This window comes from Medicago sativa, chromosome 5 (assembly GCF_051527215.1).
Source record: "Medicago sativa cultivar Bolivia chromosome 5, Bolivia_mono, whole genome shotgun sequence".
Classification (NCBI taxonomy): Eukaryota; Viridiplantae; Streptophyta; class Magnoliopsida; order Fabales; family Fabaceae; genus Medicago; species Medicago sativa.
Window position 1 is genome coordinate 223606 of NC_140753.1, and position 23806 is coordinate 247411.

A 23806-nucleotide genomic window follows, 5' to 3' on the forward strand; every position below is an offset into this window, starting at 1 on the left:
TTTGTTAAAAAAAATCTTTCTTTTCAGTTTCATTTTACAATACACTATGCCTTTTGTTCCATTATCATGTACTACGTGTCTCATTTCATTTGTCACGATAACATTTTTTTGTTAACGTAAATGGCAAATGGGTCTTTATCATCAACCTAGCAAGCAACAAAAGAGAGTGAGTTGGGAGTGGACGGAAACAACAAGAAACAAACAGTCGCAATTCGCAAATGAAAGAGGCAAAGCAAGCATGGATCCTGCGTCTGCAATGTATATGCTGCCTTTTGAATTGATCATCCAAATCCTACTTCGCTTACCAGTTAAGTCTCTTATTCGTTTCAAACGCGTTTGTAAGTCTTGGTTATCTCTCATCTCCAATGATACCCATTTTGCACTTTCACATTTTCAACTCACCTCTTCAACTGCAATGCAACACTCACTCGTAGAATCATTTTCATTGGACCAATTCCATATCGTCATTGTCTATCTATTGACTTCGAAGCATAATCTTTTAAGGATGATTCTTCTTATGCCTCCTCCAGCATTTATTTTATGTACCCCCATGATCTTCAATTTAAAGGTTCTTGTAGAGGCTTTTTACTTCTTCACGGTTCTTTTGACGTCTATATATGGAATCCATCCACTGGATTTCATAAACAATTACCTTTGTCTCGTTATGGTTCCGAATATCGAAATTATTTCTATGGTTTTGGGTATGAGGAGTCAACTGATGATTACTTCTTGGTGTCAATTTCTCATGACCCCAAATTAGCTAATACTAAGCATTTGGAGATTTTCTCATTCAGAGCTAATACATGGAAAGAAATTGAGGGTATTCACTGCCCTTATATCAATTCCTCTACTGATTACCCCAAAATAACAGGCTCTCTTTTTAATGGGGCTATTCATTGGTTCGCTTTTCGTCACGATCATTTACGAATGGATCTTATTCTTGCCTTTGATTTAATCAAAAGGGAACTTTTTGAGATTCATCTCCCAATTGATATTGACTATGAAGCTACAAATTGTGATGTGTGGGTATTTGGAGAATTTCTCAGTATATGGGCTATGGATTATGCTAATGATACACTTGAAATATGGGTGATGAAAGAATACAAAGTGCATTCCTCTTGGACAAAAACTCTTGTTTTGTCTATTGACGGCATTTCCACTAAGCTGTTTTCCCCAATATGTTCTACAAAAAGTGGTGATATCATTGGAACAGAAGATGGATGGAAATTGGTGAAGTATAATGACAAAGGACAGTTGATAGAGTGGCACTACTATTCTGACAGTACACATGGAACCGAAGTGGCTCTTTATACAGAGTCTCTGCTTTCACTCCCAGGTGACAGTGACCAAGCTTAAGGAGATGACACAAACAAGAAGAAGAACGAGGTTTTGAAATATTCTCCTTCACCATTTTCTTGATATTTATAGTTACATTGTGCTATGAACTCTTGGATGTTGTAGAGTAGTATATTTATAGTTATATTTATAGCTGGAGGTCATGAAATTTGTATTGCTTAACTGTTTGTGTTGTGCTTATTTGAAATTGAAATATTGACAACTTTGTTTGTGTAATTGGATTGAGTTCTGATGTATTATGTGGTAACTGCTTGAAATGGTTTTATATGGTAAATTAGTCTCATGAGTTCATGCATATCGATGAAGATCAAACTCACTATCACAACAGGCAATAGGCAATTTGATTATTATCTTCTCAAAACATAACATTTCCATTAACCTTTAGCCCTTTTACAAGTCAGTACTTCGGCTGCATAATATTTCCATTAAACTTTATCCCTTTTACAAGTCAGTGCTTCGGCTGAAAACTTATAAAATGGAATAAGGTTATATTATCAGCACCCATCAGTATTTTCCTTGTTTGCATGACTCTTCACAATAGAAAGATAAGATCATCAGGTAAAGTTTCAAGTAATTGGGGTAAGGCATACATGTTTTAAACTTAAATTTAAGTGACACACCCATGTCATTTGACTCACAATTTCTGATGATTATACTATACAGTACACAACGACAACCAAGCCTTATCCCACTAAGTGGGGTCGACTACATGAATCAAACGACGCCATAGTGTTCTATCAAAAACAATGTAGCGGCCCTTGCTCATTTCACACTGTACTCGAGCTATACAACACGTTGCTTCTAGGCAACGACCTAGCCTTAACACTATTGCGTATTCGATTCACATCAAAGAGATTGGACAAAGTTTTATGTTTGTTGCCCAAGCTTAACACATCCCTCTCCTTTTACCCGGGCTTGGGACTGGCAATGAATAGCAAAGCTAAACATAGGCAGGATTAAAATTGCTATAAGGAGGGGTTGAACCTCCGACCTTGTGGTTAACAGCCACATACTTTAACCAACTGCTATTCCAGCTTGTTTATGATTATTATACTATATTGCTCCTAATGCTATAATCCCTTTAATATCTTCCAAATTTCTTTGTTTGTGCACTATCTTCTATTTACCACCTTGTCTTAGACTGGATGCCATGAGGAAAGAGGGTGAATTATTATGTTTGGAGTCTTGTGTCCTCACAAGAATTAGGAACTAATCTAGTTGTAATTAGAAACAGTCATTGCTTCTATTTGATTTTAGTGTGATGTAGATGAGAAGTGGTTTATGCGATCAGTTTGTATTCTTCTTATGGAATGATGTGTGTGGTTCTTAATTTTGTATAAAATAAAGATTTGATATTGTTCTATGATCACCAACCTTGTTTTGTTATTTTGGGGGGCTAGATGGAACGTAAGTTTGATTATGAGATGAGTTAAAAAAACATAATTGTTTGTTGGGTTTAATAAAGGGATATAAGTGTTAGTATCCCCAATGAGTTAGTTTATAAATTGGTAATGCTGAGCATAAGCCATACTGAAATAATAGTGTGGTAAAGGTCTAAAATTAATGAATTTTGCAAGGCAAGTTGAAATTCAAAGAACTTTTGTTTCTCGGGTATGGGTAGGTTTTCTACAAATTATGTTTGAACATCGATAATAGGAATGAGTAGTACATGCGATGGGCTGGAGATGGAGAAGAAGCATGATGGCTGGACTAGACATTCAAGTGCTTGGGAGTTGAATTAAGGAACCAAATGTAGTTTGTTATTAAGGCTTACATGTGGCATTTCAGGTGCTTAGTTGCTGCATGATTATGCAGAAAAATATAGTTGAACAAGTTTCCTATCATTTTAGAGACATGTAGGCTCAAATTTGGTAAAGAAGATTAGGAAGCCTAAGTGATGATTTAGACAAAACTAAGATAAGATTTCCTTTCTTACAATCTTACCAAATTTCTCAAGTTTTAAATCTCTAACATGGTTTAGACTAAACATGAGGGCTATAACCAACTTGAAGGTATTTTGGGGTTCAATGGAGTTCTGATAATGTGTATTCTAACAGTTGTTTATGTAATTTGTTTGTTGATATTCAAATCTACATTTGCTTATTTGTATTGCTCTAATCTATCTTGCAGTGCATGAGCTCTATTCAAAGTAGACAAACGGTGAATTTTGAAAACCATTGGTGCATACGACAGCTGATGCTTTCATTTGTTATATTTTCTGAGGGAACTTCAGCTTGGATTAGGAAGCAAAACGGTGTTGTGCCAAAGTTTTCCTTGCTTCCACCCTAGAAACTCTTCACAAGCAGCCAAATGTATTCATAGTTTTTGGAAATTTTAGAAGACCCTCCAAAATTGAATGAGTGGAATGTAATAAGCCATAAGTTGAAGTCATTTAGCAATTTTTGTGGGAAAAAAGTAAGCTTCAGGGCTTGTAGTCAAGTGATATAGGGATGAAAAATTGAGAAATGTGAAAGGAGACTTTTTATCGTTTTATCAATCTTTCTAAAATTTTGAGTTGCTACGTTTTACAGAAACAAAATGCATTTTGGAATTTGGACTAAAACAGTATAACATATATACACAGACTTGGAATTTGGAATATAGAAATAATTGTCACATCAAATATTGCAACGTGCTTAAGAGAAAGAAGATTGAAATGAAAGCAGTAGTTTTGATACTTGAACTGGTTGGATTCAGAGTATGTATATCAAGAACAAATACATAAAGAAAAGCACAACAAGCAAATTTTTTGGTACATCAACAATAATCTAACTATGCGAGAGTAAACTACTTGCTCCTTGCAAATCTTATGAAAAATATACCTGAAAGTGACAAAATCATAAGCTATCTTCTTGTATACAAGTCACTTCCTTGAATCTCTATACATTCTCTAGTATTAGGATAGAAATGGGGACAAGCTGTGAAGAATTTGTTTTTTGAGAGAAAAGTGAGAGAAAGAGAAATAAGATGAAAGAGAGTGTTGTAGGAGATAGGGTGTGGTTTACGCCATAGAGAACACCCTATAAGGAGAGGGTCACGGCAACTCACAATCCTAGTGTGGACGGTGCATGCAATAGAGTTGAAGGGTATCTATCAACTACAAGAACATGGGGCATACATACATATACAACTAGAAAAAAAATAGTATAACTTTTATTATTCATGAAATGATGCACATGAGTCTCATTTCAACATATGGAAAATGCAATGCCAATTGAATTCTCATGAGTCATACGTTACAAACACACTTGAAGGCATCAAATTGATAGCAGACTCTCAAACGGAAGAAGTTACAAAGATGAAACCAAGTGAATTAAAAAGACTGCTACACTTTGATCATAACTCAAGAATTTGTCACCTCCCAACTCTTTTTCATGTATGGGGGCAAATCCGCTTCCAGCTCAAGTGATTCAACTACTGAGAGGTCATAACTTGAATCTGATACTGATTGCACATTTTGCAGTGCTTGAGATATATTGGGCAAGACTATTTGCTTGCAATGAAGATGTAATCGAGGATGTTTGTCAGAGATGCTCCCCTTATTCAAATTAAGGCCAAAAGGGAGTGCCTCTTCCTTGAGATGTTTTTCAGTTGAGTCCTCCGGATTAGACAAATCAAACTGTCCCCACTTCTTATGAGCTTGCCGTCCATACTTGTGGTCCCCAATTATCGGTGTACCTAACACTTCAGCACAGTGGACACGGAGCTGCAGAACCAGCACAAACAATCAGAATAGAAATTATGGGGATGCAGCATATGCATTGATTGAACACTAAGTTGTAGTACCAAGATCAGCTGGTAATGATTCTTCCCTTGTTTCTATTACCTGGTGTTTTCTACCGGTTAAAGGGGAAAGCTCCAACCATGTATAACCTGCATCATTACCAGTGACATGAGTCGGGATTGCCAACTAAGAAGATCAAAGGAGACACGTTTTGAAGGAAAACTAAACATAACAAAGGGGGGAGGGGGGAGGACGCATCACAAATTTTCCATATTTTAGGCTCAAACATTTGCAATTAGGTCTGTTGTGATAGAAATCATGTAGGACATCACCTATCGGTTTAATTACTTGTGCCCAGACTAAAATTCTATTTTCCAAACATGAAATTAAATTGAAGTCCTGCCTTTTATGTAGCTATCAGCTCGTTTTTGTGTCTGCTTTATCCAATAACATGTGATGATGTGAAATTATTAAACTAAATTATGTAATGTATCATTTTGTAAACTCAACTAGTTTGGAAGCATGCATTTTTTGCATTTCGGTAATTCCATAAGGAGGGAGATCTTAATTATTGTTTCTTAAATCACTAATGATATTTTTATATTAACTCATTAGTCATTAGTCATTAGCAATAAAGATAATTTGAGAGGCCAAAACTAAAGATAAGTTTAAAATGTCACAGACACTGCAAAAGGGAAAAAGAATCTTAAGCCAGAATTATGCCGTGCTATAAAACACAAGTTCACCCACACTTACAGGGACAATCACAAACATCAACCTCTAAATTTTAAGGTGACTTAAAACTCAGAATTTAACGTAAACTTCAATACCAACCTTGAGACGATGATGAAATCACTCGGTACTCTGTAACTGCATGTTGCGATGACAGTAATGCAGAATTGTCAATGATAGTTATTCGATCAGATTTTCCGTTGTCAACCACGACCTGAAACCAAATCAAATGAAGGGTTACAACATTATTGACAATATGAGGAGCTTTTATGGCTCATTAAATCAATTATCAATTACTTAAGTACAAGAAGCTAATAAAGATTAAGCCTTTACTGACTATTGCATATTGCAGCTGTAAGGCCTAAGCATTCATGTGACAGCAGAGAGTTGTTGGCAATCATTGTGTATACGAGGCCACACACTATGGAAACTAAAATTGTGTTTTAAATTTAGTTCACTGGTCCACAAGTAATGTAAAGCAGAAAGGAAACATAGGGTAAAATAGGATTTAGCAAGATAATTAGGTGTTTGAAATGTTAAGAGAGTTTAGTTCCAAGAGAAAATAAAGAACCATTGCAAAACATTGTGATTTAACTGAAAGGATTAGCCAAGTTGAGAATATGGATACAACCTTACCCAGTGGAGCATTAATGACTCCGCCTGAACGTCTAGGACATCCAAGAACCAATGCCCAATACCGTCTTTGTAGGATTCTCTTTTCCGTGTCATTCTATTTATTTAAATAAAATAAAAGATGAAGTTAAAATATGAAATAAATTGAAGTTGAAGTTGTGATTATTAATATTACCTCATTTGAAGCCCTTGATGTTTTTTCACGGAAGATGGAATGCAAAAGTGCGGTGCTTGTCTTTGTTCTTCCCATGACAAGAATTCCAGAACAATCTCTGTCTAGTCTATGCACCAAACGAGGAGGTTGAGAGTAATCATAATTTAAACATTCAGCAGCAACAGAATCTAAACTTCGTTTGATATTAATGCCACCCTGCACTGGCATTCCAGGAGGTTTGTTTAGAACAAGAATGTGAGGATCTTTATAGATAACAAGAGAACGAATGAAGTTTATTTGTTTAGAAGTGAGAGATTCATGTTTGGGGGGTGTAGTAGGAGGAATTTGTTGTTTAACAGAATTGGGAAGAAATATACGATCTCCTGAGTTCAAAGTATCCTTAGGTGTAACCCTTTTGAACTTGTTAGCATGTTGTTGTTGTGGGAGCATTCGAACCTGTTTTAGACGAAAGAGTTTATGGATAAGGGTTTTAGGTAGTTGAGGGCAACATCGTATAACCCATTTCAGGGCAGGGGTCGAAGTCGAAGAGGTCACTTGGTTTACAGTAGTAGTACTCACAGGTGGCAGTGTAAGCCATTTTCCATCTTCCGCTCCCACCGCCGAAGATGACAACTGACGACGACGACTCCATGATCTCACGGCGGCTCCGACTCGGACATACATACTTGTATCGTATGTTATTGCTCAATGAAAAATGATGGCCGCCGGCCAACATTAACGAACGACCGTCAAGATGGGTGGGCCCAAACCAAATTGTATACCTATGCCATGCTATGCTATGCTCTTCAAAACATATACTATATGCTAATAACACACCTTATTTTCCTCTTCACCCCTACATTCTAGTACTAAACTGTTCTAATAAATTTCCAGGATTTTGTTTTTAAAACCTAAAAAAAAAAAAAAAAAAAAAAATCAAAATTTTGAATATTTATAGGGATCATTTAATTAATTAGCCCATATATCAAATTTACTTTTATTAGGTTTCATTCATTCAAACGAGAATTGTTTGGATTGATTAATTCAGACGTTCTCGTGAGCGTGATTTATTACAACTCTTATTTTCTTCACCTCTCTCACTTTAGCCCACTTTAACTATACTCTCTATTCACTCATCCGTACATTGTAATGACATATTTATCCATTGGATTTTATGCGATACAACTCTAAACGTAGTTCCCTTGTTTTACAAAAATTTGATAAGAGATGATTTTTATTAATTAAAGTGGCGTTAACGATCAAATTCTAACTGTCTTCTTCGAAAAAATTTAAAATTTATACTTTCAGACTATAAGAGTAAGTTCTTATCACTGAGCTATAGCACCTCATATGTATAGATCCCTTGTTGTTTTTGTCATGGTTTTAGTTTTCTTTTTACTCATGTTCAGATATGAGTTGTCCCGAACACATTTACTTTAAAGCCTATCATTAAAGGGTTATTGTTGAAACAGTAAAGTTAGGGTTTATGATTATCGTTATTACAAGCTTATATCAATCAAGTTCAAATATAAAAAGACAACACTTGTTTCTGGATGTGAAAAAGGTGGTATATATTCTGAAATGTACAAATTATGTTATACAAAAACAAAATAAAAATAGATAGAATACATCAAATACACCGACATGTTTAATATCGCTAAAATCGTAAAGGATGAGTTTGTGTACAAACTTACGACAATCCAATAAATAACATATAATGTTTTTTTTTAGTAAACATATAATGTTAAAATGTCTGCAAATAATACGGTAAAATTAAAGTGGTCGGAATGTCATCGTACCTTCAACGTTGACGTTCAAATTATTGATTAAATATGTAATTGGCTGAAGCTAATCTTTCAGTCGGAACCAAACGAACACTGTAGCAAAACTTGAAAACAAACAACACCGCATAAGATGACGAATAACATACGTTTCACTCAAAAAGGAAATGACCAGAAAAAAAAACATAAATTTATGTGAAAATCACTTGATAGAAAGAAAACGACGACGAACATACATCACCACTTGATCACGATAATTAAATAAAAGTAATATTTTCTCTCTTACATTTTTACACCTTTGTCAATCTATGTAAAATATTTATGAGTCGTTTAAAATGGAACACATAGAATTATTTATCTTTGTTCATGTTAAGTCAATATTATCTTTGTTCTTGTGGTTTGAATGATATACATGTTTCAATGTTCAATTGAGTGTTGGTGGAATTTTTATATTAAAATTCTAGGTACATGATGAATCAGGTAAACAATCATTTCTTCTTAAGGTAGAAGTATCACTATAATTATCGACGACATAAATCCTGAAATCGAACCATAGAACTTATGATGTTTGATATATACCTACTCAATTGCTTCCAAGTTTCATCAACCCCTGAAATTTTGAATAAGGAAACCATTGTTTGACTTTCAACGGTTAAACCATTGATAAGTCAACGAGAAAGAAAAAAGTATGAAACATAACAGTTTACTCACAATTTTAATTACTGATAGTCGATCTTAAATGCAATCGGAGTTGATGGAAGCATGACTAATAACGGTGTGATGCTCCTCAGCAGGGATTTCATACCTACAAACACTTTAACGTTCAAGTCGATTGAGGTAAGTGAGAGATTTAACATAATGAAATGTGTACATTTCTCATAATGAAGATGTTTATAGCAAGGGATTTAGAAGAAATGAGTGAAAATTTGTAAGACCTAGGTTGTCTTTGAAATCAATTAAAACCAGTCACATGTACTCCATCATAGTTAGTGGAAACGCGTGGTTAGTAATTGGTTGTGGGTAGCTTATCCACAATTTTCTTTAATGTGGTGATTGATTGTTAAGTAATACACTATGTAGTGATGCAATATCTTTTACTTGTACCATTGTCGATGTCTAGATAGTCAAATGAATGATCATTCAAAATTAGAAATTATATTTGTACGACCACTTTTTGACAACTTTTGAAACAACCTCCTCTCTCATATTCATATGTGCTTTTATTCTCTCTTATTCTCTCTCTCTCTCTCCCTCCCTATATATATATATATATCAGGATCCGTTGACACCACGTGTAAGTCTTTAGACTTACACCAAATCTCAACCATTAAATTTAACAAATCCTACGGTTAATAATTAATAAAAACTAAGCAAAATTAGAATAGAAGCACGATATCTATTCCTCCTCCTAAAAAAAAGCTATCAACTGTTTCTTCTCGGTTGGAAAACTCTTCAAACTTCTGAATTTTCTTCTCCAATACTTAAACGGGTTTTCAAACTAATGTCAATCCTCGTAATCGTGGACCATGGTTTTGAATTGTAATGTTATATGGATTTGAATTTTAATGTATTTTGGTTTTCAATTTAACCACACCGTTATTGAATTTTCTCTATTTAAGAAGAAAAGATGGTTATGAGATTAATCATCGTTACTTTATTTGGTAGGTGTAGAAGAATTGTTTATTGTCTACCTGTCGACGGAAAAAAGCTCAAAATTAGACGATCCGTGTAAACATGGTTATGAATTTTAATGGCAGAACGAGACCACGAGTATCTAATAATTAATTGTTAATAGCAAATCAAAGAGTATCCTTTTTTTTTTTGAAAGAAGAAAATCAAAGAGTATCTTATATAATCTTAATCTCCTATTACCATCTTAATGTGCATCCTTTTTATTTATTATTGACATAATATGAGTCGTTAGATCAAATCATTATAACGGTTGAGATTTGGTTTTAGACTTACACCTGGTGTCAACGGATCCTGACTCATATATATATATATATATATATATATATATATATATATATATATATATATATATATATATATATATATATATATACACACACACACATTGTTTTTATCCAATAAGAAGAGAGGAAAAGTGGTTGTCACAAAAGTTGTCTAAAATTGATTGTACAAATATCACTCCTCTTCAAAATAAAAAACGATCAAAGGGTAGTAAGAACGTTAGAACTGATCAAGGCTAGAAGAATTGAATATTTCTATTACAAACCTTTTTTTAGCTAAGAGGGAACAAACACGACTATAATCTAGGAAGCATGGCAAAAGAGAGAGATAAGTGGATGAGATACCCGAAATGAAAACATAGCATGTAAGAGTAATATAAACCGTGGGGTGTCGCAAACACTAGGCAACATAACATTTTACATATTATATCATTCACAATAAATACTTAAATGAGTTCCACATGTACATATCATTCATTTATGATTTTTTAAAAGTAGTACCTAATAAACACTCAATCCCTCTAACCCAACATCTCACACCTATTTCTTAAACAAGACTCACTAATCAACTATCACTAATTTATGGGTGTGGAGGTAGGAGGGGAGGCGTGGCAGTGGCGCCGTCGTTTGTGGGAGCGGGAGGAAGAATTGGTAGAGGAGTGTAGGGAACTATTACTCACTGTTACTTTGCAGGATTCCTCTTCTGACAGGTGGCTTTGGTTACCGGATCCGAATGGTGGGTACTCCGTCCGTGGTGTGTATGATTTACTAACATCGCAGGAACAACCACATTTACATCAAAATTTGGAGTTAATTTGGCATAAACAGGCACCTCTAAAAGTTTCTATATTTGCTTGGCGTCTGTTGAGGGATCGTTTACCTACTAAAGAGAATTTGGCAAATCGTGGAATTATATCAATGGAGGCGCGGCTGTGTCTTACCGGGTGTGGGCAAGTCGAGGACGTGGATCATTTGTTTTTGCTTTGCCCATTTTCTAGTGCTCTTTGGTCGTTGGTGCGGGCGTGGCTTGGTATTCAAGGGGTCGAGTCTCATGTTATTTCAGACCATCTCCCTCAATTTATTCATTATGCTAGTGGTTTGAAATCACGGAGATCTTTTTTTCACCTTATATGGCTCCTTTGTGTTTGGATTTTGTGGAATGATCGGAATGACATGTTATGTAGGAATAAACAAAGCTCACTACCACAATTGTTAGAGAAAGTAAAATCTTATTCATTGTGGTGGTTGAAAGCTAATAATGTTGTATTCAGTTTCGGAACTCATAGTTGGTGGTCGAACCCGCTTTTATGTATGGGCATCGACTAAGTGTTTTGTATTTTTGACTTGACAGTGTTATTTTCGTGATTGTTAAGACACACCTTGTGTTGTAACAATTGCGTGTCAGTGTTAATATAATTCATTTTTGCTTGTTCAAAAAACTATCACTAATTTTATATCATTACATATCATTTTTTTAATATTTAAAAAGTGTGGGTCCCACTTAAGAATGAGATCTTAAGTGAGACCTTGGATTCTATAAGACCCCCAATTTAAAAGTACATAATAAGTACAGAGTCTTAAAAGGTTAAGACCTTATCATTGAGGATGATACTGGTCTTACATGTGTTTAGCCGAGTAGTGATGGTAGGAACTTAGTTTTGTAGACCACATTCATGACTAATAGGACTGTAGTCTCGGAGCATTTTTATCTATAAAAACGTAATCATTGTTGTGAAATATTAGCGAAATCGTTATCTTGCTTAATTTCAAGTTCGCTAACACAGTCTTTAATTTCCAAATAGATTCTTTTTATCGCTCCCTGATAATATGAGTGAATCATTATTCGAGGGATGTAATGTTGTCAATGATATTCAATTCTATTATTTTAAATTTCTAAGTGGACAAATTCAGTAGCAAGTTTTAGTATTCATTAGAACTTTCAATAATATAAGGCAAATAATTGAGATTTTTTTATGTTTGTTAAGGTGTGTGGGTGACTTTACACCAAATTTATAACCAGCATATCATACTTTTTTTTGACAGAACCAACATATCATACTTATAACTGCACAAATAAGGTATTACCCTGACTTAAGAGAGATACATATACATCTAACCTGACCATAAATAGAAGAATATTGTTGCAAGGAAGGTATATATGATGGCATGATGCCAAATAATTTGAGTGGATATGTCATTTCATTCATTATGCGCATCCACTTTATGAGTTCGAGAGACAAGAATTAATGTAGCAAAGGCCTAGTTAGGGTCATTCAGAAGTGCATATATACAGTATGCTAAAAATGCAAATGGAAGACTTTGTCATGCGCAACTTGATTATGGTTTTGAATTTGAACTGAAAGACATGGTGAAGGTGCATGCATATGATATGAGGATGGGCCAAGGCATAAATGATGTATGTCAAGTGTGACTTAGAAGTTCCACATTAAATAAAAAAAGTGAAGGTTGGGCCAAGACATCTAAAACCCTTGGTTTAGACCTCTGAACAAATATTTTTATTAGATTTTATAAATAAAAAAACATCAAAAGAAAAAAAACATGCATATTAAAATTTGTTTTAGGATTGAAAATTATTGGGGTGACCTTTTGATATTTTGATATATGTGGGGTAAAAATGTAAATGTCAGGGTTCATGTCACCAGAAAAAAGTATACAGTGTTTATACGGTTGAAAAGGCAATAGTAGTAGCTGAATGAGAGAATAAGACAAACTGTGGTTCATGCATGTGATATATTGATCACTTACTTAGTTTCTTGCATTTGAACAAATTTTACACTCAAAATAGCTATTTGTAAAATAAAATGCAAATTGTTAGAGATTGCTTGAAATTTGTAAATTCACTCTAGCTACCACATGAGTTAAGTTGATTGTGTCCAGGTTCAAAGCCACTTAGCAAAATAGAGACATATAGGAAACAGCATTTTTGTTATTTTGATAAACATTACCATAATTAGATATTTTACATCAGATCAACTTTTTGTGGTCTTAGGTAATTAAGTCAAGTATGATGGTAAATTTAACTAACCTTGTTATGCAATCTCATGACACGTACATTGATCTATCTACATGCACACATTATATACCAATATATCATGGATTAGTTCCTGCAAATTAAAGTAGAAGAAGATTGATCATAGAAGCAACCTATATGTTGACTGGATTTCCCTGTATTAATTGTTTCTAGAAAGTGTATGCAGGACAAATAATTTGCATTGCTTAACGAGTTAATTAATTTCCCTTTGCTTGATAGCGTAGACTTTAGCAAATTAAGAGGTGGTGTCTCAAAACAATTAAACTCTTCTATATATAGCAATGCATGTAGCATGCTCTTCTATATATATCAAGTAGCTATAGTAGTAATCATATATACATCAATTCATTAGCAAGATCACATACACCTCGTTCCAAGCCTAATAATGGTTGGAAGCTTAGTGAAATTATATTACTTTGCTATTATTGTTATTATTTTGTTTGGGTTGAGCTTCCAATTCCAACATGGGATGGCTCGGCCACTACAACAGCATAATGATACTAATAGTGTTGTAATAAGCAGTACTTCAGCACATAATAAGAAATTACTGGAGGAGATTAACAACTCTGGTCCTAGCCCTGGAGAAGGCCATAAGCAACAACTACCAGATGGCTATCATCATTAATATTCCATCCATCATTTTAATCAAGAAAAAATGTTCTCTCTATTTCATATGAATTAATTTAAATATTATAGTGGCTACTTGGTTGTCTGCATTCTATATATCGTGTCTTGTATATATGTATGTTGTGTGTGTTCTTCAGGGAATAATTAATATATCTTGACTTTATTGTTTCCAATGGTCATTCTTATATCCTAATCTTCTAGTTCTTCCTCAATGTAATATTCTAACAAGCAATATATAAATTCATATATATCTATGATCTCTGTTTTTTTTTTCTTTCAATTTTTACATATATTAATTATCATGTTGGCATACTATATATATGCTTACTTTTTTTTTTTAAGTGATTTGGCAAAGTGCCTTAAGAAAAAGGATTTGTCTATCATGTGTAATAATTGCACATGTTAAAGGAACTAAAAGATGTTTTTATTATAAAACAACAATTAATGATTAAAAAGTTATTGAATTAATGTAAAATGCAGAGGTTCTAAAAAAAAATTACTATGTTAAAATTGTAGAAAAAGTGGGGTAAGAGATTCATATATTAGTTATGTGCAAAATATAAATATGAACTATTGTGTGAGTTTACATGTCCCAGTCTTCCTTTAAAAAAAAAAAAACTACGGCCTAGTCAATTTATCTTTAATGCCCTCCTTTTCTTTTTGAAAATAGAGGCTCAAAGCTTTTCATCAATACGTACTAGTTTAGAGACCCGGCGTTGCCCGGGTTAGATATTAAATAAGTTTTATAAGTTTGTGTGCACGAATACACGTGTCAGTATATTAGATTGAATTTATTTAAATTTACAATTATAATAATATCATAAAAATAAATATAAATATTTCAAAAAAAATTAAAAATAAATATAAATGATGAGATGAATGTCCAATGCAAGAATAAAAAGTGTAACAAAATCAATAATGAATTAGTCCAAGTGGTAATAGTTTTGGGTCCTTTAAACATGGACTATTACTTTCCCACCCTATTGCCTTCTCCCGCGCACTGTAAAATTTCTAAAAATGCCCTTGTGCATTCCGGATTTTAAAATTCGGATTCATGTTTACTATTTCGGATTTTATAATCCGGACAATTCTTATGTATAATCAGTCATCAGACTCTCTCACATTTCAACAGTTTTGAGTTTTCCTTTTAAAAACAACAAAAAAACTAAGTAAAAAAATGCTAAAAACCTGTCAAATAAAATCATCAAAATATAAAAATAGTACCAAAAAATTCTAAAAATCAAATAAAACTAATGTAAAATTTTTTCGGATTTTTCTGAGAATATGAAAAATTAATAAAAATGAAAAATGGGTCTAAACAATGGAATTTTGGATTTTGAGGGGCGGAGTCCCGTAAGAAGTCCCTTCTAGGGGAGTCATGGTCCTTGAATTTTTCTGATTTTCTGGGGATGTTTCGGAGCAATCCGATCAAGTAGCCCGAAAACCCGATTTTTGTTAAATAAAATATTGGTTTTTAAAAATAGAAAAAATAATAAAAATATTGAGAATGAATGTGGAAGTGACATGTGGCATAAAAAACCTTACTTTATATATATACTATTGATTGATTGATTTGTAGTTTGTTGAGATAAAAAATACTGAGTGCATAAGATCAAAAGTTTGTTGAGATATTTATGTTAAATAAAATAGAAAAAATAATAAAAATATTGAGAATGAATGTGGTAGTGACATGTGACATAAAAAACCTTACTTTATATATATACTATTGATTGATTGATTGATGTGTAGTTTGTTGAGATAAACAATACTGAGTGCATAAGATCAAAAGTTTGTTGAGATATTTATGTTAAATAAAATAGAAAAAATAATAAAAATATTGAGAATGAATGTGGAAGTGACATGTGGCATAAAAACCTTACTTTATATATATACTATTGATTGATTGATTGATTGATGTGTAGTTTGTTGAGATAAACAATACTGAGTGCATAAGATCAAAAGTTTGTTGAGATATTTATGTTAAATAAAATAGAAAAAATAATAAAAATATTGAGAATGAATGTGGAAGTGACATGTGGCATAAAAAACCTTACTTTATATATATATACTATTGATTGATTGATTGATGTGTAGTTTGTTGAGATAAAAAATACTGAGTGCATAAGATCAAAAGTTTGTTGAGATATTTATGTTAAATAAAATAGAAAAAATAATAAAAATATTGAGAATGAATGTGGAAGTGACATGTGACATAAAAAACCTTACTTTATATATATACTATTGATTGATTGATTGATGTGTAGTTTGTTGAGATAAACAATACTGAGTGCATAAGATCAAAAATTTGTTGAGATATTTATGTTAAATAACATAGAAAAAATAATAAAAATATTGAGAATGAATGTGGAAGTGACATGTGGCATAAAAAATCTTACTTTATATATATACTATTGATTGATTGATTGATGTGTAGTTTGTTGAGATAAAAAATACTGAGTGCATAAGATCAAAAGTTTGTTGAGATATTTAAGTTAAATAAAATAGAAAAAATAATAAAAATATTGAGAATGAATGTTGTAATACCCCGTTTTCCCAACGTAAAAATTTCTTAAATAAAATCAGAGTTTTTCATCATAAAACGGAATGTCACATTTCTTAAAAAACGTAAATGGAATAATAATTTATCCTTCAAAAATATAACAACATAATCTTTAAAACTTCGCAGCGGAATAGTTTGACAACTTAAATAATCTTTGGCACAAGGGCCTCAATATAAATTTTCATAAAACTTAGTTCAACATCAATTCTTGAAAGATTCATAAAGTAATACGTAAGGAACAGAAAGTAAAGACATAATCCCATCCCATTACGTATCAGAGCACCTAAGACACACTTGTGAGGAGTCCACTCACGACCGCAACTAATCCTGGTTACCTGCAAGTTACCCATACGAAGAGCAACATTTCCAAACAGAGGGGTGAGATTTCTCAAACAATAATATTAAACATATAAATCATATAAAGTACATTCAACAACTTAAACATCTTATAATTCATTAATCATATCTAACAACTTAAACTTCCTTAACTAGTATCATTAATCTTCCTACATTAGTCATAAACTATCATAATACTAATCATAAACATCTTCATATATCATCAATTACTAATCTTAAACATCATTATATAACATCAAATAATAGTCACCAACAATCATCACATAGCATCAATATCAATCATAAGCATCAACATGTAATTCACATAAGTATCATTATCAAAACATAGCATTACCGAAAATAACTTCATAATCAAATTCGTAATCAATCCCATATATCCACATAATTATAAACATCAACTTATAGCATCCTAAGTACAAACACAACGTTATCATGTATCGTCATAAATATATTCATAAAACATCACATATCATCATATCATAATTCACGTAACATCTTATCATAAATCATATAACATCATAATCAATCATCAACATAAACATCATAATCATTCATCTTCATTCATCATAGCACTTCATTAATAACTTATCAACGTGACGTCTTGACATCTAAACAACTCGACAACTCGACAACTTGACAACTCGACAACTTCACATCTTAAATCATCTTAAAACTTCTTGATATGCAAATGCATGTGGTACCAATCAACAACATAAATGAGCGTAATTAGGCTCTTCAACATGTGAGCATAAAGCTGCCGGGCTTAAAGCCCCCAACGTAGTTTGAGCACAAAGGCTGCCGGGCCTAAAGCCCCCAACTTTAATGAGCACAAGGCTGCCGGGCCTAAAGCCCCCAACTTTAATGAGCACAAAGGCTGCCGGGCCTAAAGCCCCCAACTTTAATGAGTATGCAATGAACTCAATCTTCCTACAACTTGACAACTTAAACAACATCATGAACATCTATGACATCCTAACATCTTGACATCTTGACAACATAACATCTTAACAACTTGATGACTTCATAACGACTCGACGACTTAACAACTCTGATCATCTTAACGTCTTAACATCTTAATATCTAAGCATCTTGACAACATATGGATCACATAAATAATTCATGTCATATCATAATATAACAATATCAAATGATAATAAACAACATCTTAAAACATCATATTCATCAATCATAAACAACTTCATATAACATCGTATTTAAACATCGACAATAATTCACTAAGTATCTTTGTAAAAACATAATAAATTATCCACAACATATTTTCATGTCAAACCAAAGCTACTGGAAAGATATCACAAATATCAACAACTTTCATGTTTACAACAAAGATCAATTCAAAACAGAAACATATGAACAAAACACAAAAACATGAAACAGAGAATGTTGTCACCGTACAATTTTGCTAAGACTTCCCTGTAGTATTTTCATCATAACTCACAGACCAAACATCATTTTCACGTCAAACCAAAGCCACAAGAAAGCTAACAAAATTATCTAAAACTTTCATGTTTACGCCTAAGACCAATTCTGTACCGATCAATACCAGTTTTTATTTTAAATTCGGAAAAGTTGTGCTGAAAGTCCATAAAAATTCACTGTGACCTATGTGCAGTAATTTGACCATAACTCAAGTTCTATAAATCCTATTGATGTGAGACCAACGGCATTAGAAAGCTAACATCCATACCTACAACTTTCTTGTTTACACCTAAGACCAATTCCCCACCGATCAATACAGGTTTTAATATCAAAATTCGGGCAGAATGCAGATTTTCTCCAAGTTTCACCTAATCTCATGGTTATAACCTCAAAACTACTTCCAATAATCATCCTATGGATTATCTAAGGTCTGTACATAATTTCTACATCAATTCAACAAGTTTTCATCATCTAATCATCAAATCTCTCTCAAAACCCTAATTCTCAAATTCTCACAAACTCTCCCCAACTTGTTAGATGTAATCTAATGATTTAACAACTTAATATTAATGCAAGATAGTCTCATCCTCACCTTAGATTAATTCCTGAATCAGCAGCAGCGTTCTTTTTTCCTAAGATATTCTCCTCTTCTCTTGACTTTTCTCTTCTCTTCTCTTCTTTCTTGTTCTTCTCTTTTCCAAAAAGCGGTTTAAGGTAAACTCTTTCCAACCTAAGCTTCTCTATTTATAATACTAAAATATTCTTCCCAAATCTATTTAGGCCCAACAACTTATTCTTCTTTCTATTCCAACCCTCAAATCCACTAACACTAATAATCCTCACATTCTAATAAATAATATTTCTCTACTAAATATAGTCTTCCACTAAATATATAATAATACACCATATAACAATAATAGCATATTTCATCAAAATATATATGTATATAATATTTTAACACCAAATAACAAATATACCTCTTCATTGAATAATAAATATATTTCTACACCAGATAACATATATATTTTCACACAAAATAACAAATATATTTCTACACTAAATAACATATATATTTCTACACAAAATAACAAATATATTTCTACACCAAATAATATATATATTTCTAAACAAAATAACAAATATATCTCTTCATCAAATAACAAATATATTTCTACACAAAATAACCCCACAACTTAATATTTATTTTATTTTCGAATCTTATTTTATTAAACAATAAAATAAGTCACAACGTCTCATAAATTTCTCTAAAATCATATAAATCACATAAATCTTATAAATCACACTAATCATATAAATATATTCTAAAACTCATTTAAAATAATTAAATAAAAAGGAGGGCGTTACAAATGTGGAAGTGACATGTGGCATAAAAAACCTTACTTTATATATATACTATTGATTTACAATTATAATAATATCATAAAAAAATATAAATATTTCAAAAAAAATTAAAAATAAATATAAATGATGAGATGAATGTCCAATGCAACAATAAAAAGTGTAACAAAATCAATAATGAATTAGTCCAAGTGGTAATAGTTTTGGGTCCCTTTAAACATGGACTATTACTTTCCCACCATATTGCCTTCTCCCGCGCCCTGTAAAATTTCCAAAAATGCCCTTGTGCATTCCGGATTTTAAAATTCGAATTCATGTTTACTATTTCGGATTTTATAATCCGGACAATTCTTCTGTATAATCAGCCATCAGACTCTCTCACATTTCAACAGTTTTGAGTTTTGCTTTTAAAAACAACAAAAAAACTAAGTAAAAAATGCTAAAAAACTGTCAAATAAAATCATAAAAATATAAAAATGGCACCAAAAAATTCTAAAAATCAAATCAAACTAATGCAAATTTTTTCGGATTTTTCTGAGAATATGAAAAATTAAAAAAAATGAAAAATGGGTCTAAACGATGGAATTTTGGATTTTGAGGGGCGGAGTCCCGTAAGAAGTCATTCAATAAAAAATTTAAAGAAAATATTGAGTGGATAAGATCAAAATGTTGTTGAGATATTTATGTTAAATAAAATATTGATTTTTAAAAATAGAAAAAATAATAAAAATATTGAGAATGAATGTGGAAGTGACACGTGGCATAAAAAACCTTACTTTATATATATACTATTGATTTGATGAGTGTGTCTAAATGATATTGATATGAGATTGTGACTATATATAAGTATTTCTCTTAATTATATTAGAGGGTATAATTAGCAAAAAATAACTAATATCACATTAATAACTGAAAAATCACGAACATAAAATTTAAATTTTTTTAACAAGATATGAATCAAACATAAATTTTTAAGAACCAAAAACATAAATATATATATATATATATATATATATATATATATATATACACTTAATTCATATTTTGTTAAAAAATTCCATTTTTTTAGATAGTTTGTCATAATATTCTACCAATTTCTGGAAAATTTCATTAAAAAATATTATGGCTAGAGTTGAGTTGGCTAAAAAGTAAGGAGCAAAAGTGATGATGAAATTTTTTTAAGGGACTAAAAGTCCAACAAATATTTTAAAGAGATTAAAGTTAAAAATTGGTATATTCATAGAGACCAAAAATATATTTAACCTTTCATTTTAAAACAATATTTTTGTTAAAGACAAACAAATGGAGTATCTATATAAATCAACTTTACACTGACGAGAGTTCAACATTTTTTTTTATGTTATATAAATTTTAAAGTGCAATTATAAAAGAGAAATGATGCAAAAACAGAGACTATTTTTATTGGGAAAATACAGATAGACACCCTTTTTTCATACCACTCTTGTACACACCATATGTGGGAGGGTATTTTGGTCAAGTGTAACAAAGAATATGTAGTTATTTTGGACTCATGCAAAAACACAGACTATTTTTATCGGGAAAATATAGGTAGACATCCTTTTTTCATACCACTCTTGTACACATCCTATGTTGGTGAGTATTTTGGTAATGTGTAACTAAGATTATGTAGTTATTTTGGACTCATATTGTCATATGTTGCATTTATGTGTAGAGGTTTAAAGGGTGTATGCCACCTATATGTCTATGTATATACACTCATTTTTATTAGAGTGCATATCCTTTAAATTAATCCATTCAGAAATGATTCTTTAAAAATAAAATGGAATTCTCTCTCTCCCCTCCCCCATTCCTCTATGTTTTTTGCTAAGGTTGAAATTCCATTTTGTTTTTGTTTGTATGCTACAGTACATTGCTTAAATCACTAGTTTTAGCGCAAGTTGTTGATGCACATAATATGTTTCTACTCAAAAAATTGTTTTAAGTGTATAGGTTATACTAGAGCATACATACATCTTGTTTGATTGTGCTTTTTTCATAAGGGGGAATATTATAAAGTGAAATACGTAGTTTAAATCATGTTAGAAAGTCAGGGTTTTATTTGAATTTAAAATTACTCATATTGTTGTGCATGAAATATATGTTAAATAATATTTTTTTTCTGTGCAATATATATTTTATGAACTGGCCAAAGGCTCAAGCTCAGCACACATATTCCTCTTCTTCCCCCTCAAAGACTAGAATTTGGATTCTCATCATTACTCCAACAAGAGACACCATTCGCCATTACCATAAGGTACGTACACTCACTCTTTACTCTCTTACTGATTAGAGCTTCGTACCCCAGACCCAACTCGCATCCTGATGTTTGCTACTCACTTCTTAGTTAAAAGGGATATTGAAAACTAAGAGTAATAAATATATATGCTATATTATTTGTATTTTTGTGGTATTCCCCATATGCTCAATTATCTGCTAAAGATGGCAAACCTTGTACTAAAAACTGCAATTATGTAGCGTATGTTAAGCTAATGGATTTAATATTCCATCAACATTCATCAGTTTAATTATAACTCAAATTGGGGTGAGGTAGGTACATATATACCTACAAGTCCAAATGCATATATATATATATAAGGATATAGTGACTTTCTAGTGCACCAATTGATCGAGATTGCAACCTAACATTCTTTATTATAGTACATACATGCCATTCAAAATTCAAATTAAATGTACATCTGCTCAGATTATTATATATATCATCTGATCATTCACCGAAATTAATTAACAAATTAAGAGAGATGAATGAGATTAAAGGGAAAATGGGGTGTGATAATGATATTTTAGATCATGTGTTCCTTGTATCGTTCCCAGGGCAACCTTTCTGTATTTTAATGGACACCTTTTTAATGGACAGTTCCAAAACTTGCATAAACCTTTCTGTATTTTAATGGACACCTTTTTTGAGCTTGAGCGCGACAACCTTCAATACATGTCATCCAAGAATAATTGCCCTATTATTAAGAGTGTTGGACCCCTCTTCAAGTCATCACAAAACAAAACTGTTTGTGGTGACTTGTTGAAGCCCAATGACGACTGCATTGAATGGCTTAACTCAAAGCCAACTTCCTCTGTCGTTTACATTTCCTTTGGCAGCATTGTGTACTTGAAACAAGATCAAATTGATGAGATTGCTTATGGCCTTCTACAATCTGGAGTTTCTTTCCTTTGGGTAATGAAACCTCCCCATAAAGATTCTGGCAAGCAACCTCATGTGCTTCCAGATGGGATTTTGGAGAAAACTAGGAGCAGAGGCAAAGTAGTTCGTTGGAGTCCTCAGGAGCAGGTTCTTGCACACCGGTCAATCGCTTGCTTTGTTACTCACTGTGGCTGGAGGCTATTGCCTCTGGAGTGCCGGTGTTGGCGTTCCCACAATGGGGTGACCAAGTGACGAATGCCAAGTACTTGGTTGATGTGCATGGAGTCAGGGATTAGAATGTGTAAGGGTGAAGCTGCAAACGAATTGATAAACAGAGATGAGGTTAACAAGTGTTTGTTGGAGGCAAATGTTGGAACCAAGGCAAAGGAGATAAAGCAAAATGTGCTCGACTTGAAGGCGGAAGCAGAAACTGCTATTAGAGAAGGTGGTTCTTCACACAGCAATATTGAATCATTTGTCGATGAAATAAGGAAGAGAAGCATCGAAATGAGGAGCAAGCATGCCATTGACTTCGATCAAACTAGTTAACTGCTGATTTTGCTAGGGACAACCTGGAGCAAGGTTCAAGTTATGACCAAAGCTTTCTTGACAACTTGTATTGTGTTGAGCTTGCTATATTTTACATGTACTTTGTGTCTTGAAATAAAGAATAAGAATAACCAACAAAAATATAACAAAATATTTTGTTTAGACTGGTCCGCAATTTAAGAATCACACCTGGTTATGTATCTGATGTAAATAAGGTTCTTCCATTTTACAAAGCAAGTTTATTTTTAAGAAACTAAGCACGTTTTGGTAAAGATGATGGTAAATAATCAATAACAATTATTTATGATGCTTCGTAATGGTTAATGTCGCTGCT

General features: G+C 32.4%; 2 protein-coding genes and 1 pseudogene across 2 annotated transcripts; 2 read left to right on the plus strand and 1 right to left on the minus strand.

Annotated features, from left to right (window-relative positions):
* The first annotated feature begins 491 nt into the window (after positions 1–491).
* On the plus strand, positions 492–3625 carry LOC146918806 (F-box/kelch-repeat protein At3g06240-like). The gene is made up of 2 exons (XM_085712028.1): positions 492–1386; positions 3487–3625. Exon 1 carries the CDS (start codon positions 541–543, stop codon positions 1354–1356), a length of 816 nt encoding a protein of 271 aa, XP_085568154.1. The 5' UTR covers positions 492–540; the 3' UTR covers positions 1357–1386; positions 3487–3625.
* An 862-nt stretch (positions 3626–4487) lies between these two features.
* LOC146918807 (Pseudouridine synthase family protein) lies at positions 4488–7306 on the minus strand. The gene is made up of 5 exons (XM_085712027.1): positions 6621–7306; positions 6444–6542; positions 5915–6026; positions 5183–5229; positions 4488–5062 (listed from the first exon to the last, which is right to left on the minus strand). The coding sequence occupies exons 1-5, from the start codon at positions 7281–7283 to the stop codon at positions 4700–4702; spliced, it is 1284 nt and encodes a 427-aa protein (XP_085568153.1). The 5' UTR covers positions 7284–7306; the 3' UTR covers positions 4488–4699.
* A 3629-nt stretch (positions 7307–10935) lies between these two features.
* LOC146918808 (gallate 1-beta-glucosyltransferase 84A24 pseudogene) lies at positions 10936–23732 on the plus strand (annotated as a pseudogene).
* The last annotated feature ends 74 nt before the right edge of the window (positions 23733–23806 follow it).

What these genes read in the sequence shown, in the direction of transcription:
- LOC146918807 (XM_085712027.1), bottom strand. Translation starts at nt 7,283, where the DNA reads ATGTATGTCCGAGTCGGAGCCGCCGTGAGATCATGGAGTCGTCGTCGT. An exon ending in CATCAAGGGCTTCAAATGAG is followed by an intron (nt 6,543 to 6,620) that starts GTAATATTAATA and finishes TTAAATAAATAG; the next exon opens with AATGACACGGAAAAGAGAAT. An exon ending in GATTTCATCATCGTCTCAAG is followed by an intron (nt 5,230 to 5,914) that starts GTTGGTATTGAA and finishes GTAATGATGCAG; the next exon opens with GTTATACATGGTTGGAGCTT.
- LOC146918806 (XM_085712028.1), top strand. Translation starts at nt 541, where the DNA reads ATGTACCCCCATGATCTTCAATTTAAAGGTTCTTGTAGAGGCTTTTTA.